This window comes from Heloderma suspectum, chromosome 17 (assembly GCF_057233095.1).
Source record: "Heloderma suspectum isolate Gila_16-S chromosome 17, 16-S_ref, whole genome shotgun sequence".
Taxonomy (NCBI): Eukaryota; Metazoa; Chordata; class Lepidosauria; order Squamata; family Helodermatidae; genus Heloderma; species Heloderma suspectum.
The window spans coordinates 8,385,389-8,403,397 of record NC_139474.1 but is presented as its reverse complement, the minus strand read 5'-3'; the positions used below and the strand labels follow the sequence as shown (position 1 = coordinate 8,403,397).

Genomic DNA, 18,009 nt, shown 5'->3' with positions numbered 1-18,009 from the left:
AATGGCAGATAAGCCTCCCTGAAAGAAAGCTTGTTTACGATTACCCAGCTTCCACTGCAATATACAGCCTCAAAGGAGTGTTTGGCACAGTGTGTGTGTGAACTGGGAATGTGCCTCAAAACCTTCTGGAACACCTAAGTGTTCCTCAGCAGACAGATCAGCATGGGAAAGAGTGCCTGGAGGGGAAGGGACTTGAAAAGCACTAGCGAAAAGCCCTGAAAACCAGAGGAGATCTGGAAGAGGGTCCGAGCAGTCACACCTCTTCACAGTGGCCTGGCTCGCTCATCATGGCTAAACCGGGGCCATGCCTTGTCGCAGCCATGCCTTGGGCTCGCGAGGTCCCTCCTAGGATCACAATTCCCCTTCCTCACTTCCCAATTCACAATAACCGTGTTTATGCCCAGAGAGGGTCAGCGATGGTTACCATAAACCTCACGCGGCCTGCAACCCGCATTCAAACCCCAGTTCAAACTATGGCTTCCAATTCCGGTTTGGCAGCAAATTAAGAGTTTTCAGTAGCCACAGTTTATGTAATTCAGAAACCATGGCAAAGTTATTGTGAACCAGGAAGTAAGAGGGAACGACAAAAAGAGGGTGCACAGAATCTGAGCGTGCGAGAGAGGATAGAGCCCAAGGCACGGACCAAAACGTGCCTTGGCTGTAACATCTGAACTGAATGAGGCACTCCAGTTATGCCCCTGTAACCCTAGTCACCTTATCCCTACGCTACAGCATCAGCCCTTGACCAAAAAATAAGGAAATCCCAATTCTGGCAGGCTAGAATGAGGCTTAGTAAAACCTTCAGGTCTACCCAAATTTACACCATTTCTTTCCATCACAGAATTTGGGATTCTGGGATTAATTTCTTTCCCAGCACCAGCCCTAGAGCAAACTCTAGCATCTTGTCCAGTGACTTTAGAAGCGCACATGGCTTTGCTGCCATTTGCCACTGCCACTCCCCAAACCTCCAGCTGGAAGGTATTTGTTGCCTTCCAAATGAAACTCATGTGTGTTCCGCTACTTGAAAAAGCATGTTTAAATAGACAAAGGTGAAGCTTTAAAAAAGAAAGGAGAAACACAGCGTGCAAAAGCAGCCATATAGTAATAGCACGTGATTGCCACAGCACCAAGATAGGAAGTTAGCAGCACTTTGCAGCCAAGCTAGGTCTCAAGGGGACTTTAAGTCGAGGGGAAAAAGTGAGAAGAAAAATGTTTGTGTTTCCAAAAAAGGCTGTAACTGGTTTCCCGCAGCTTGCCCCGAATGTCTTTCAATGTCGCAACTTCCTATTCCAGATGCCAAGAGTATTTCAAAAGGCAAGGATTATTTATGGTTATTAGCCATCGTAGTTAAATGGAACCTCCACTTCAGAGGCAATCTACCTCTGTGAATGGAAGGTGCAGAGACAAACAAAAGGGCCTTCAATGCCCTGATGGCAAGCTTCTAGTGACATTAGGTAGGCTACCATTGGATACAGGAAGCTGGGTTAGTAGACCTTTGGGCTGTTTGCTCAGGGCAATTCCAGCATTTTTATGGTCTTAACTGAGGTGGTTAGGGTGCATTTTGGAAACAGCCAACACTCCCCTTCAGCTTCATGCTGCAGGAGAAGATCTGTAGCAGCAGTGGGCAAACTCTTTCAGGGCAGTTCCGTCTGCCTGACAAGGAACCCCACTTCAGAACACTGTTTGACCATTGCTGTATTACACTATACTAACAAAAGTGTGTGCGTGTGTGTTTTTAAGTATTATGATTACAGTGGCAAAATGCTAGACTGAGAACACTTGCTGGTCTATGACCGTAATAAAATTGATTGATTGACAGACAGATTGAGAACAATTGCACGAGCAGCGTTGTCAAGGTGGAACAATCTACATTTGATTCTTGGGCAGCTTCTGGCTTGAATCCTTGGGAGGACGTGCTCGTAAGATGCTTCTAGGAAACCCCAGCTATGACAGTTTTAACCAAAGAAAAAGCAGCAGACATCTCCACCTCCATCAGCAAGTAGTTATGAGAAGCACCATGCAGGATTCCAAAATGGCTGGCCCATTTTTCAGTGGGCCAACCGCTGCAGTGAACTTCTACGGCCTTGCAACCAAATGTTCTCCTACGCTTCTGGATCTAATTAGAGTCTAAGGGAACGGTTGCATTAAAACTGTGTCCTGGGGAATGCTGGGACTCCTCCAAAGCTTCTCGGGGTTCCTCAATGAGAAGATCTGGATTGGTGAACGAGCTTCCTCGGGACAGCTTGCCCACAACTATCCATCTTCTCATGCCATGTGCAGCCGAAGGAAAATGGTGGGTGTTTCTGGAGTGCATTCCTGATTTTATGTGGGCCAACAGTGAGCTCCAAGAGGCCAGGCCGGCATCCAACCCAAACTGTTTCAGAACATGCCCCAGAGTCCTCCGCAGTGGGCAGGGGGGTCCTCTGCAGGGTTCCATGAAGGTGGAAATCCACCTACTGGAAGGTAGCATGTGGGATGCCAAAGCCTTTCTAAGACAGACAATCTTGAGACACCATTCTTGTGACTCCTGTGAGAAACATTAAGGACAGGGACACACAGAATTCCTGTTCCATCACAATTCCCATCTCTACCTAGTTTCTCCTTTTGATACATTTTCCCCTCATTAAGTTCCTCTACAGATGCCATTTCTACCTCGTCTTGTATATAAAGCTGCCTTGATAGAAACCAAACTGTTGGCCTGTCTAGGCCAATCATGTCTACTGGTATTGGCAACAACTCTCCCAGATCCTTTTAATTGGAGAGGCCAAGGATTGAGCCTGGGACCTCCTACATGCAAATCATGAGCTCTACCACTGAGCTACGGGCCATCCCATCTTACATAATATAATGGAAGCCTATCCATCTCTCTCTCTCTCTCTCTCAATCTCACACACACACACACACACACACACTTCCAACTCCCTTTCCATCCCCTCTTACGTAATATAATGGAAGTCTATCCACCTCTCTCTCACTCACCCACCCACCCCCACGTATAATAGCCAAGAGGCTGAGGCTTTCTGGCACCTTCTTCTATAGGTAGGCCTCACACCTCCTTCCCAGAAAAGACAAAGAACACCATTCCTTCAGCTCCCTTTGCATCACTTCTTGAGAAAACCACAAACGATCCGCTGCCATGGATCGTTTAACTCAAGACCCACGGCATGCATGCCAAGAAAGAGCCTCTCCTCACTCAGGGCAGGAGAGAATTCTTCCCCAAAGAGTCCAGGACAGTGGTTTTCAAACTCTGTACCACCACAGAACGCTTCCCACATCTACTTGTCCGCTGAGGACATCTGGGACCATCTGCTACGGATCCCTAGTGCGCTGCAGAGGTTCTGGAACATGTTCCATCAAGGGTGCACACTCAGTTCATACACGGCACTGGCCAGGTCTGTTGGGACTCACCACCGCTCCATTTGAACTGTGTGCCCTAAAATGTACCTTGCAGCTGTATGTCGCAGGGGAGGACCCTGAAGGGCAGCCAAGCTGGTTGTCAGGTAAGGGGCTTATCTGCTACGGCTGATCTTCTCACCGAGGAACCACTAGTGTTCCAGAGTTTGAAAAGCACTGGCCTAAGACACATTACTAGCCAAAAGACAACTACAGTAAAGCTATCACTATCTTCAACAAGGGAGATTTGCTCAGGGAAATGTACCGCACTGAATTCTGGTACCCCTTGCAGGCCTACAGGAACCAAATCAAGATCACAGTCTTTTCCTAACCTTGAACTGCTCAGGCTTCATGATTTGAAGGAACATCTGGCCTAAGTTTTGCTCTTCTCCACAGAGGCACAACCAAGCCCTGTCTCTCCCCTGCCCCTGGTCTCCGTCTCCTAGGAATATGTACTGTTTTGATGGGAAATAATCCATCTTTGAATTTGTGAACAAGATCTTCTTTCTTACAGATGCTGCTTGACTTTTTCTTAAAAAAAAAAAATGCCACTGCCAATTTAGGTTCATCAGAATGCACTTTGAGTGAATATGGCAGGTTTCAAGATTGTACACTTCACGCACAAGAAGTTGAATCCTATGGTTCACTCATGAAGGTGGAAACTAGCTATGGATGAATGGCTGTTGAATGTAACCCAACAAGCTGTTCTGGAGCTAGTCAAGAGTTTTTGTGGGATAAATGAAAAGATTAACTTTATCCTGTCCCCAGTTACAGCCTCTTTCTCAACATTTTTCTTTTATGAGGGGTACAAGAAAAATGACAGACTTGCCTTGTGAGGTCGAAAAGAGAGAGACAGGCTGAGAGGAAGAAACAAAGGAATCTGAAAGGAAAATACATTGGATGAGACTCGACAACCTTGGAGTGGAGGAATATAAGCATTTCATTAATATGGCTTTGCAGCAAAATTCAAGGTCTCCGCTGTACCTGGGCCACAGGAAAAGAGCGGGAGGGGGGACGATCAGCAGTGGCTATGCACTCACCTTGCCGAAAAGTTTTATGATGTGCCTACGAAAGCCAAGCAAAGTGAAGAATTTTTACAGATCTGCTTAGAAGGAAAAGGATAATCTTGTCACATGATGAGAACAGATTTTTTGATAGAAATGCTAGGAGAATAGGTAAATACATGGTAGTTGCACTTTACAGGTTAACTGGAAGGCTTTTGGAGATGGCAAGAGACCAAGCGAGCCCTAGAAACTGGCCAACCCATTTTATATGGATGCCATGCCTTGGATGTGCGAAGTTAAGTGTTACCAATGTCAGCCCCCACCAAGCCCAGTTACTAGGACTTTTCCTGTAGCTCCAAAAATTGGCCACATGGATGGAGGAGGGAAGACCACAGTGACGGGATGTCTCCAGGCAGATACCTCCTTGCCACATGTCCTGCACGGAGTTTCAAGGCAAACCTAGTCATAAATTAATTCAGCTTCTTTAAATTACAAAAAAAGAGTACAGGAATCTTGCTATGCCACTGAAACCTGATTCAACTGTCATCCAAGAACTTCACAAAACACACATTATATATCAAGGCAGCTGAAGTTTAGAGGAGCCACATTACAGAATCTGCACACTGTCCAACAGTCTCAAAATACAACCTCCATTGTTGCCTACGCTTTCCCCTCCAGTAGCCACGTCACACCACTTCCTTCGCTGTCACGTTGCTTCATGCGTCCTCCGCACCTCCTTCCCCAGCAAGCATCTGACTAGAACGCTGTTCCTTTGCCAAAGCTCAATATTTCCTTCTAGCTGGGGATAACAGAGCCGTTTACTCGTTTATAAACTCATCCATGCCAAACCATGGTTTATGCTACCCATTGTTTAGAATCCACGGGTTGGACTTCAATACATTCCAGGCAAACCGTGGTTTAGAGCTGCCTGTCTGCTTCCATTTTCCTTTTGCACAGCATTCCCACCTCTGTGTGCAGTGGCCTCTGGAAGCTGAGCAACCGACATAACTCTGATTTGTCATCTGAGGTATCATGCCAAACCACGGTCAGCAAACCAAACCATGCTTTGCAACCTGATTGACAAGCCGTGTTTTGCAATTCAGGCATCAGACCTTACCACAGCCAAGGTTCCTTAACCATGGTTTGATGTGATGTTTGAATCAAGCCATGGAACTGACTTTTCCACTTTAAGTATGAACAAGGACAACAGTGTTTAAGTTCTTGGCAAATCGGAAGCAAGACCCCAAATACTTTCATTCTAGATGCCTCTCTTTGAGGAGAAGTCTCAGGTAGGGTTTACGAAGAAGATCTTAATAGAGGTCTACAATTTTGATTACTGCGGTTAAGCGTTTGGGCAGCCTCTGGTGAGCATGAAGAGCCCCAGAACTCCTCTGAACCCTGGAGCTGGGTGGTGGGTGGTGGCAGTTGATCCCCTCCCCAGCCCCGGAGTTCAGAGTAAGCCTTGGCTCTGTTTTGGCTCAATTTTGTCTGATGCACGTTTCTGTTTGGCCACCAGTGCAAGCCAAAATCTCCGAAACTCTGCCTACCCCATGCCTCCTGAGGTTCCTTGAAACACCCGGATTCCTGTGCCCTCACCGGCTGAAGTATCGCAGGTGGTGGGGTGATGAGGTTGCAAACTTCCCTAATTGCACTGACACTGTAGAACCCCTTCCGTAGGGAAGCTTGCCTAGCTCCAGGTGATCTCCAGATATGTGGGACTACAACTCCCAACACCCCCAACCAGCATGGACAAGGCCAATGTTGGCTGGGGGGCATGATGGGCATCTGGAGGGTACTGGATTAATGAAAACAGTTGGCCCGGCCAAGGCAGCCTCCTTCCAGAAGGCTTCTGGGTGTATCCTAATTAGCTTCCTCTTCCTCCTATGACATTAATCATTATTAATAATAATAAACATCCTATAAGCCAGGGTTGGGCAATGCGGCCCATAGGTCACATGCTCCCTCACTGCCCCCCACTGTGCCCTGAAATTATATATACATAAAAAAATCAGAAACAAAATGGCACTCTGCAGCAGCTACCGAGCACTGAAAAGGACAAATTTAGCTTGTCTTCAAACACACTCAATTCAACCCTTTTAAATGCTACTGAGCACCACTGAATTTTGGCGGCAAGCCGGTGATTTAAAAAAAGTGTTTTTTTCCTGTGCAGACCATAGGGAAGGGGTGTATGTGTGTCTGGGGGCAACCTTCCACAGTGGCCCCACCCACGGTATATCCAAACTACTTTTGCATGTTTCTCTATGATGTGATTTTTATATCCCTTGTAAGCCACCTTGGAGAGTCTTTGCTGAAAGGGTGATTAAAATATCTCAATGAATAAATGCCACTTACTCTCCAGGATTATCCGAAACTGTAATTTCTAACAATATACACCTTTGATAGGTAACCAGAGGGCCTTACTTCTGTCACTGTCGAAAGTCTGACCTGCAGCTCGGCACAGAATTGTTAGAAAGGGCCTGCGTCCCACTCATCACTGAGCAACCTCGCACTTTGCGACTGGTTTAACGCTGGAGATATCGGCCTGAAAGAATACTCGACGGAACCGGTTTATCCAAGCCTTCACAGACCTTGGCAGGTGACTCACATTTTCCGCTCCAGCCGCGCAGAGGAGGAGAGGTGGAGCAGACTCCAAAACCTGATGTACCAGGTTGGGAAACAGTTATTGGCGAGAATTCCCCTGGGATAACGTACAAAGGGAGGAGGCTCTTGGCAGCTGCTTCTCATGCCTTTCCTCCCCCCCTCACTGACAATTTCAACATCAGAGCTATTTAGCAACTATGAACAGCAACGCCGTCTATCCAAAGCTCAGGCAACAAGTTGCAATTTGCACTTGGGGGGGGGGTGTCTCCTCTCTTTCCCCCACTTTTACAAAAAGCACATTGTATGCCTTTTGCAATGCGTTCCCTAGCTCCAGCATGATATTATGTAGGAGAGGGTGCATTGTTTTTTAATAAAAAAGAAAAAAGATGCATTGGTGGAATAAATAAATAACTAAACGTTATTTCCTATTTCTACCCCCTGGACTCCATTACCTTTTCTCCAGTCCCAGCTGTTCTGCCAATGGGGCTATTTAGTACTGTTTGCCCGCAGGATTAGCTTTCAACAGACCCTTTTTTATGATTGATCAGGCCTTGTAAGAGGCTGTGCATAGCTAGAGTTCTAGGTGGTTCTTTTTGGAGGTCTTTTTCACAGCAGCCCAAATGGATCCCAAGCTTGGATTTGCATTTAGATAAAGGAACTGTGCCGGAGCTCTAAAAAACCATGGAAACACTCTCATAAAAATAAATAATAATAATGAAGCGTTTCTCTACCAGTGACAGCTATAAGCGTAAGACGCTGTAAAGCAAAATGGCTCTTGCTACATGTGCATTGTTATCTCTTGAATTTTATACCTTGCCTTTCTAGCCAATGGGCCCAACAAGACAGATTACAAGGAAGGGCTACAGATGTCTAAAGCATTAATAACAAAGCACTAAATAACTGAAGTGCAGATCACTATAAGAAGCTTAAAAAGCCAAGCTACTAAAACGTTTAGCGGCATATCCCCAAAGAAGTTATCAGCATTTTGGAATATCTAGTGCTGTGTAAGGCCTTAAAATGGCCTGATTAGCACTTAAGATTTTCCTGACTCATCAAGTGCCAAACCTCTAACCTACCACCCTCTCTGCAAAAAAAGAGAGAGGCTAATCTCTTCTTTAAAAATTACCAAATTACTATTAGCGGATGGTGCTTAACCTTTGTACAGCTGTCGAGTGGAGCTTTTCTCATTTGTGTACAAATTGCTTATTACAGAGTTGCAGTCTTATTTTTAAGCGCCATCATATAATGGGGCCGGGATGGACAGAATATCGATTGGAATCTACTGGTAGATCCCTGGGTGATTTGAAGAAGATGGTAAGGATCTCGGACTCCCAACTGTTTAACAATGGCAGTAACAAAATGAGACTCTATTTCACTAGTATAATTGGGGGTGCAGTAATGAAAGCAGGGGTCAAAGTAGCCAGGATTTTTGTGGATTTCATGGAGAAAGGCTGTGAGCTCAGTTATGTTCTGGAACTTAGAATCAATTCTTCAATTCTGCGTGTGTCTTTTGCACTTGGTTCCACCTGGTAAGTCTTGGGATTCTAGTAAAAGAACAATGAAATAGATCCCGCAAGACTGAAGTCTGCCCACGCCTGATATAGGTCAGTATCATTCTACCAGTATTGCAGAAAGGAGAGCAGAGGTTGAGAGAGAATAGCTTGTCAAAAACAATCTAGTAAATTGATGGGCAAGATTTGGCTTGGGGTCTTCCCAGCTCACACTCCTCAACGCCGCCCTCATTTACGAGCCAAAGTTGCTTTTGTTTAGTTTATGAATTTTTATTCCTCCAGAGTCCCAGAACTACAGTTTTTCAGGTTCAGCAAAACTTGAATTCTGAAAGTAGCAAAACTAAACAGATGGAGGCCAGCCACAGGACAAGCTCAGGGATTTTTGTTGAATCATGGGTTTTCATTACATGTGAGCCCTGCACTATGGTTTAACTATGAGTTGTTAACCATGAACAGCCCAAAGTTCACAACCCAACAACCAATCATGGGTTCTCCTCCTGGGTTTTTCATGGTTAACAACCCAACATTAAACCATAGCGCAGGGTTTGGATGTAATGACAACCCATGATTCAACAACAACTCACGATTCAACAACAACCACCCATACTCAGGCTCGTCATTGTGGTGAACCAGGTCAGTGCATTGTGCCCTCCCACGTACTGTGTTTATGGCATTTCCAGACTGTTTTCAGCATGCCATTCCAAAGTTGTTTACAATCAATACACATGCACGAACCCAGCCACACCCCATCATCATAAAACCAATTGAAAATGACAGCAGCACAATAGCTATTACCTACAATGAAGTGTACGTTCTACATACGCTAAAGCATTTACAAAATGAAGTTGTACACTGGTCTGGTGCGCAATCCAGAAGTTAACACTGAAAGCTCAACTCCCCACTAAGCCATGAAACTCACTGGGTGGCCATAGGCCAGTTGCTAACCTACGATACAGGGTTATTGTGAGGACAGAACAGAAAAAAGTGAGAACTATACATTCCACTCTGCTAACCTTTAGGTTGTAATCCTATGGATGTTTGGACAGAGAAAAGTCCTACAATTCCCAGCATTCCCCAAGCACCCAAGCAGCATGGCTGACTGGGGAATGCTGGGAGCTGTAGGGCTTTTTTCTGTCTAAACATCCATAGGATTGCACCCTTAATTTAATTTAAGTTAAAGTCCACTTAGGCTTTGGCCAAAGCAGAAGCCAGAGGAAGATTAAATACATTTATTTAGAAACTGATACTTACTTCTCTTTATACAATAAATGTTCCTATTGGCTCTCTTTTGGAGCTTTGACTAGTAGCCACGATTCATTAATTAATTAATTCCAGGAGAATTTTATCCTTTATATACTGAGACAGAGGGTGAACAAGTAAGGGAACTATCTTCAAGGTGGTTAAAAATGAACTACAATTAAAGCAAACTGCAGCAGAAAACATCTAAACGGCCTTAGCTCTCTGAAGGCATGAAAAATACTGTTTGCCTGTCTCTGGACAAATGACAGGAGACAATGACAAATGAACACCCATGAGCCACTACAGAAAAGACTGCTTCCTGTGGAAGCTGATGTACCAATTAAATGATGCAGTGCGTTTACCAGAGCCTCACTGGTTGATCTCAAGACTGGGGGAGGTTCATATGGGAGAAGATGCTCCCTGAGCTAATCTGGATCCAGACCATTCTAAGTCTAACAGGGTCTAATTGTAGGAACTCATAAAACTGGTGTTAATCTGGCTCATAAATAAAAAGCCCTAAATAGCTTGGGACTTGGGTATTGGAAGGATCGCCATCTTCCATAAGGACCTGCCCAATGGTTTGCGACAGACACCCATGTCGAAGCACCCTGACTTTGTGAGGTGGGAGCCAATAGGTGACAGGGCCTTCTCAGCGGTGGCTTCTCGTTTACAGAATGTCCTCCTCCCTAGATGTCAGGGTGGAAACTGAGCCGATAGAACCCCAGAGCAGTTCTGATTCTGAGGAGGATCAGCAATCCGTGGGAGAGGAGTCAGCTCATCCCTCACAGGCACAGCAGCTGGCAGAGATTCCTCCTGCTGGCATTCCTGAGATAGTGACCCAGGCAGTTAGACAGTGCAGGAGGGGGGCTTGCTAGATACTCGACGCAGATGCAGGGAGTGATGAACGATGGAGGGCGCAGAAAGGAGGTGTAGCACCCGTTTGGCGTGCAAGCAACGGCCACCTCCCGTGGACCCAAGGGAAAGAGGGAGGATCTCTCCCTAGCCCATAGGTTCAGGGTCTTCAAGTGATTCTCCTTCAAACGGGGACCAACTGCCTACCCGGCACATAGGCTACTCCGCTGTTCATTGCTTGGTCGCTGGTGATTAGCATCTGAAAGAGTCATTAAGTTGTAAAAGGATTAAAGCCTTAAAAAGAATCCTTTCGTCTGTGTCTTGAACTGGCTATTAGGGTGTACTGAAAGAGGCTGCTAGGGTAGGGATGTACGAAACTGACTTACCTTTCCACGGATTATGTTGATGGTGGGGGGGGGGAGGTGTTCCGTTCCTCCCCCCCGGAATCCTGGCTGGCCGGCTGTGCTCCGCAGCGATTCTGCGAAGTCACCGGCCGGCTCCGCCAGCAGCCGGACATCTGGCCACTGGCTAGCAGGGACGCAAATGGCGGTGGCTGTAGCCGCCGCCGTTTGCGTCCCTGCAGTCAGCCGTGACAGGCTACGTAAATGTTTACGTAGCCTATCATGGCTGATTAAAACAACAACAACAACAACAATGCGCATACGCAAATGGCGGCGGCCATGGCCGCCACCATTTGTGTTCTTTATTTTGGCACGTCTTAGTCTACGTAAACATTTACGTAGACTAAGACGGCGAAAATAAGGGGAACACAAATAGCGTAGACGCTACGCTATTTGTGTTCCCCTTATTTTTGCCGTCTTAGTCTACGTAAATGTTTACGTAGACTAAGACGTGACAAAATAAGAAACGCAAATGGCGGTGGCCATGGCTGCTGCCATTTGCGTACGCGCGTTTTTTTTTTTTTTTTTTAAGTCAGCCGTGATAGGCTACGTAAATCTTTACGTAGCCTATCACTTTTTTTTTTTAAACCTGGAAATGGCGGAGGTGGCAGCCGGTCGGGAGACCGGCTGCCGCCGCCGGAGCCACCAAGAAGATACGCCCAAGGTAAGTCTCGTCCTAGGGGGGTGGCGGGCCGTTCCGCCACCGATTTCAGGGGGCCAAATGCGCTGGCAATTGGCCTCCCCGAGATCCGTGGCAGAACTTTCATACATCCCTACACTAGGGCGCTCCTGACACCAGACAAGCAAGGGAGGAATCTACATTAGCATCATTCAGATAAAATTATTCTATTCATCAGAGATTTCATGATCAATTTTAGAACTGCTATATTATTTAGTTTTGTTGTTTTTCCTGCTTGGTTATTGACTGTTTTTTATTTATTGCTGCTTGACTGGATTTGTTTGCTAGTACTGTTGCTGAGAAATTGTGCTAATAGTTTTTATGGGTTTTTTTTTTGGTGTCCTATGAATTTTGATGTTCTATTTTGAGCCGCAAAGCAGCCTATAAATATGTAAATACATAAAGATACAGAAATCACTCACTCACAGAAAGAATCATGTCACGCAAACTGGGCAGGGAAACTTTACACAGAATTAGCAATTCTTTTCTCATTTTAGTTATTTGTGGCCTAAACGTACGTGTGGGAAAGTGCACTAATAAAAATTCCTGGGGGTTAGGTAATCTTCGTAGTCTTGCGTGAAGGACTGTCATCAAAATAATGCGGGACAAAGGTTTTTATTAAGTGACGCAGCAAAATGAAAGTTCTGAAAAAAATGCATGACTGAGATTACTTTCCCAACATAGCAACAGCTAAGCTTCCTTTAACAAGGATGACAGTGCAGCACGGAAGTCTTGCTGCTATATGAGGTTACTAAAATTCTTGAGCATGAATGTTTATGTGGGTTTTTAGGACCATAACTGAGGAGTGGAAATAAATATAAAAGGATCAGAGCAGGTAGTTCTGGTCCTTACCTACCGTGGGCCTTGCCGTAACATTTGCTGAAAATTATTTATCTCTATGACTTGGCTAAAAAACAACAACAACCTTTGAGTTATGTGCAGTTTCTCTCGCTACCAAGTAGCCACAGCCTACCTCACTGTAGCTAGGATCAGGGACCATGACTTTCCTGCATGGCTGAACCCAGCTCAGTACTTATTTCTAATAACATACAGCACCGAGGCCCGGTCTACAAATGCGGCAGAATGAGGTGGCAGAGATGGGGGTTGACAGAATGGGCAGTCCTGCGTTGACAGAATGGACTATACCACTCTACAGACTGCAGTTAGGGAACACTTTTATGCTTCCCAAAGTGAAAAAAAAGCCTTGTAAATAAGCTAGAAACATTTCCTCTGGTGTGCTAACTTTTGATTTGCAGGATTAAAAAAAATATGGGGAGCAAAAGAGGTACTCCACCTGTCTAAAGCAGTATAGTCCTCTCTGCCACTTCATTTTGTCTTTCCATAGCTTCTGTGTGTGCAAAGCACAAAATCAAAATTCTCTCAGGAATGTATGAAAGGTATTATCTCTGTGTTACATGAATGGGATCTGCCCCCCTTAAGGATATTCCAGACCTCTCCCTGGAATTTCCAGTTCTAATTTAAAGAGTCTCTGGCCCTTTCACTTCTGGAAATATAAAGGAAGAGTGATCTCGGAAGCTAAGCAAGGTCAGCCCTGCTTAGTACTTGGATGGGAGACCGCCTGGGAATCAGGCTTCCTGCACTGAGCAGGGGTTGGACTCGATGGTCTTGCAGGCCCCTTCCAACCCTATGATTCTATGAGATCAAGGAGTGTGCAGTCAGAATTGTACTCAATTGCTTAGTAAGAAGTCAACCTGCTCCCACCTACCAGGGTTCAGGACGAGGGTCGAGTTAGTGGGATAAATGTCAAGCACCAGGCCCCAAACTCTTTAATACAAATGCACCACTTTAAACATATTAGGTTGCCTATATTTAGTTTCTGGCTGTTCTGCATGGATTTTCTGTCCCTCCAGTTCTGCATCTCCTTGCTGCAACGTTCCCAGCTCGCAGGCCCGGCCCTAGTGAGTTTGCGGCAGATACGGATTCAAATCAGGGGACACCCCAGCAGCGTTAGGCACTACACTGCACCAGCTCCCTTAATTAATTGAAGTCTCATTAACTATGACTTTTACGAGAACCACCTCCATGGGACCCCTGACCGAAAACCACTTCTGCTGAGGAATGCCATCTATTTCCTGACTTAAAAATGAAACTAAAGCTCCCCTATGGGCCTAAAAGCAAAGACTGCGGGGAGAGTGTCATGCCTCTGCTGGAGGGATCCTCCTCTGAGGAGGAGCGCGAGACCTCAGAGACAGTCGATGCCAAGGAGCCACTCACATCAGGAGATCCAGGGGAGCCTGGGCCCTCAGAGGAGATCACTGCTAGCCCATCTCTGCAGGAGGAGGGGAGTTCCGCCTCCGAGGCAGAGGCTGGGCAACCACCTAGCCCCCGAGAGCGTCGCCGCCTCAAGAGGCAGGTCAACAGGGCTCCTCTGAGGAGAGCTCGATTGCAAAGGACGACTCCTCAGGAAGGAAGGACTCCTCAGGGGCAACAGCCTCCTCCTTTTGCCAGAGGGCCTGCAGCTGAGCCCTGGGTAGGGCTCAGAAAGCTCTGGCTACACAAACCTTCAGTTTTAGCCCAGCCAACGCTGGAACAACATCTTTCACCTGCTCTTGTGCCTTGCTACTGACCTTAGACTCTCATTTGGCTCTGTTTCTGGACAGTGTGTGGTAACTTACTGCTTAATTGTGCTTTGGCCTTTGCTTGTACCTAGACATTCAAGGGCTGGATGCGCCCGATCTCATCTGATCTTGTAAGCTAAGCAGGGTCAGCCCTGGTTAGTACTTGGATGGGAGACTGCCTGGGAGGCAGGCTTCCTGCACTGAGCAGGGGGTTGGACTCAATGGTCTTGCAGGCCCCTTCCAACCCTATGATTCTATGGACCACTCCTACCTTTGCCCAATCCCCTACTTGACAGAAACATTTGTGTGTGACCATCTGCCTGCTTTGTTGCCTTGCCTTTGGCACTGCCCCATAATTTGCTCTAACTCTGAGACTGATTCAGCCACAGCAGAACAGAGAGGGGTTAAACATCCCTTCCTCCAGTGTGGCTTCTCCAACCCACATTTGGATCCTCTTCGCCACAGCTGCCTAAAAGAGAGAAAAATGCTGCGAGAAGGGAGGATGGAAATCCCACATCATGTCTGTTTCGGCCCTCAAGTGAGCTATGGATATCTGTTCTTTAAAAAAAGCTACCATGAAGACCATCCTAGCTGAGGCAACAGCAGCCAGCACATGCAGTGCGGATCAGAGCAGAGAGTGGCGTGTTGTGATGGCTGATGAGATTGCATGTTGCGGAGACAAAGCTGGAAGGCAGCCTAGAGTTGCCTTAGTGAAAAAGCAGTGTATTCCCAATGCGCAAAAACAGAGAGATGAGAAAAGGAGGTTGTCAACTCTTGCAGAAGCACAATTAGGCTGTCTTGCAAAAGGGGAAACGCATCCAAACAAGAGACTCTTCCTAATTACTTGAGGGGCAATAACCCAACTCATGGCAGGGATTCCAGATATTAACGGAGCTGCTTGGAGTCCAATATTTCTAACGAGCCTCGAATTAGTCCCCCCAAACACTACAGAGGCACTCGCCCCACTGCACATCAGACCGAGGATACTTAAGGAAACACATGGATTGGGGGGGGGGGGGCATCTTCACTTTCCAGGGGCTCCCCAGAAGTGCAACATCAGCCTGAGGTCTTCCATGTGGCGGGCTGCTCCCAAGTTACTGGCTGCTGGTATCATCAAGTAGCAAAGTCCAGCCCTTGGCATCATGTCAACTTTTAAGAGCTTTGTGACATATTTATGGCATCTTGGTGCCACTTGGTGTCACTCACCCTCAAATCACAATCACCCCCCCATTAAAGTATGACTTGGACAAACATTTGCAGGGTCACGGCCCTTTTTCCTCCCCAAGAAACAACGTTTCAAAGAAAGGAATCACACCATGAGCAATGCTATGCATTCATCACCCCACCATAAAGCATTTCAAATGGTAATAAACTGATCCATGAGCAAACATATGCCACTGATCTCAGTGGGATAGGAATAGTAATTTAAAAAGAAGTCACAGAATGTTCAGGCCTACACTAAATATGCAGCAGAACCAGTTGATAGAATGGATTAAAACACTTCAGGCTGCAGGTGGGAATCACATTTCTTGCTCCAATCTTCACTGCTGCAAACAGAAAATTGGCACAGCAACCAAGCGGCTAGTCTGGGACACCTCTCCCCCCTCAATGCATTAGCTTTCTATTTTCAGGTAGGTGTGTGTGAGTGTGTGTGTGTGTGGTGAGGGCAACTAAAAGTGGTATTCCCCACTTAAGGGTTCAGGTATAGCCTGAAGCGGTATTTGTATTTAACAGATTTTTACCCTGCTTTTCAAGACGAAACGCTGTCCCAAAGCCACTCATAAACAAACATTTTAAGACAGGAAATACAGTAAAATATCAATATATGGTTACTAAAATGGTAATATCCATTCTCGCATTCATTCTGCTGCCATGTGTAAACCCCATAGCCACCCAACAATTCTGTCAACGTTCCAGGGAAGGCACCAAGGATGTGAGTCGGACGTTCCGACTCCATGGCCAAGCCATGGTTGGGTCATCACTGCACTCCCCCTCCTTCCTTCACACACTCCTTCCCTTCCTGGTTTGAGCAAGCTATAGTTTGCTACGGTATCTGATTAGGCAAACTATTATCTGTGCCTGCCAGATATTGATAATGCAACAGGGAAACAGTGGCATAGTCTACGCAAGGTTTTAAACTCAACATCCTACTGGCAGAGCGATTAATCTGCTACCAACTGGACATAGCAGGAGTGGGCAACCTTTACAGCCCTGAGGGCCGCATGTAGTGTTGGGTGGGTGGCTGGGGGCTGCACCTATCCACATGATCACACACACCCATCCCACATCCTGTTCCAGATCACTGATCCTGCTGGGAAAGAAGGTGCACCAGGTCGACTCTCCTGGTGTGCTCGCTTTCCCAGCACTCTTGGTTCTGCTGGAAAACAGGGTGCATGAGTAGAGAGCATGTGCGATGATTGTTTCCCTGCAGCACTGGGATCTCAAAAGCTGTTTGGCTGGCTCTCAGAAACCCGATTTTGCTCAGAACACAGCACGTGGGGATGACCCCCCCAGCACGCCCTGTATGGTAGCAATGAATTGGGCACCAGGGCCCCTGCAGTGGGTTGGACAGCCGCCCTCTGAGGGCTGTGAGTTGCCCACCCCTGGGATATGGGGACAGCCATGTGCTTGTGTCCAAGAGCAAAAGCCCCAGAAGTAGAGCACAAAAGCAGAACCACAGATGACCAAGAAACCGAAGACCAAGTTGACACCTCAACCTTTTGGGAAGCAAACCCAAGCTTTCTAGAACGGGTTCTGCAACTCAGCACAGCGCTCCTTAACAACTCCGAGGCAGAGGGAATTAAGGTAATTGCTACAATCCCATAATTTGGCCATTTCTTACCTTCTAGTCAGATTAATTGAGTTTGGTAAATGGGAGAGCTCTCCACCCTGGGGCAAAGTAGGCCCATGCCATCCCATTTTTAGGGAGAGGATGTTGTGTCCTGTCAGAGTGATTCAGCAGCTGGATTCTGAACTACCCAATCCTAGGTGATTAGACATTTTCAGGTCACTTCCATGTCCAGAGGTGAAGGCACCATTAAATACCTAACACGTTTATAAGTACAGGAATATTATAATGCATTCCCTTCTGTGCAATGCATCAAGACCACCCCAATGTTAAGAGGAATGGCTCTAGCTAGCAGGATGGATAACAAATTTTTAAAAAGTAAATACAATGTTTCTCTTAAATGGTAACTTGGCTAATATTCAATCATCTGAATATAAGCATGTCTAGCCCTATAGTTAACCTCCAGTCTAAATGAATGTTTTCTACCAGATATACTGGCTATGTCTAAACACAACGATTTAGCATTTTAGCTTTCGGAACTTTTTAGCTTTGCCGTTTTAAATCTGTATTTTAAACTCCTGCACTGCTGCTAGGTTTTATTGTGGTTGCATTGTTATATTGTGGCTTTAATGTTCTATATATTTTATATTGTTTTATTGTTTACCGTGTGGTTTTAATTTTTGTGAACCGCTCAGAGAGCTTCGGCTATTGGGCGGTATAGAAATAAATAAATAAATAAAACGATAAGCCAGGGTTCTGGAGAAAATACACGCAGCTCAATTGCTCCTGCTTGCCACTTCCTGCAAGTGGGAGTGGCTTAACAGACCACAGACCCTCTGTCCGTGGTTCGTTTATCGTGACATCGGAACCAAGAACTCTGGCTTGTCTCTCCCCGAACAAGCCAGAGTCATAAGCCCAAATTTATTGTTGGCTTATGACTCTGGCTTGTTTGGGGAGAGACA

At 46.2% G+C, this 18,009-nt stretch overlaps 1 protein-coding gene across 2 annotated transcripts in view; it reads right to left on the bottom strand.

The window, feature by feature from the left end:
- The window catches only part of RTN3 (reticulon 3), a 50,712-nt gene that overhangs the window by 27,006 nt on the left and 5,697 nt on the right, over window positions 1-18,009 (bottom strand). The window contains exon 2 of one of the 2 annotated variants that reach the window (XM_084823604.1): window positions 4,223-4,273. The exons of the other annotated variant lie outside the window; for it this stretch is intronic. Coding sequence (XP_084679730.1) covers window positions 4,223-4,273 — 51 coding nt within the window. The remainder of the gene's footprint in view (window positions 1-4,222; window positions 4,274-18,009) is intronic. 2 annotated transcript variants of the gene reach the window in all.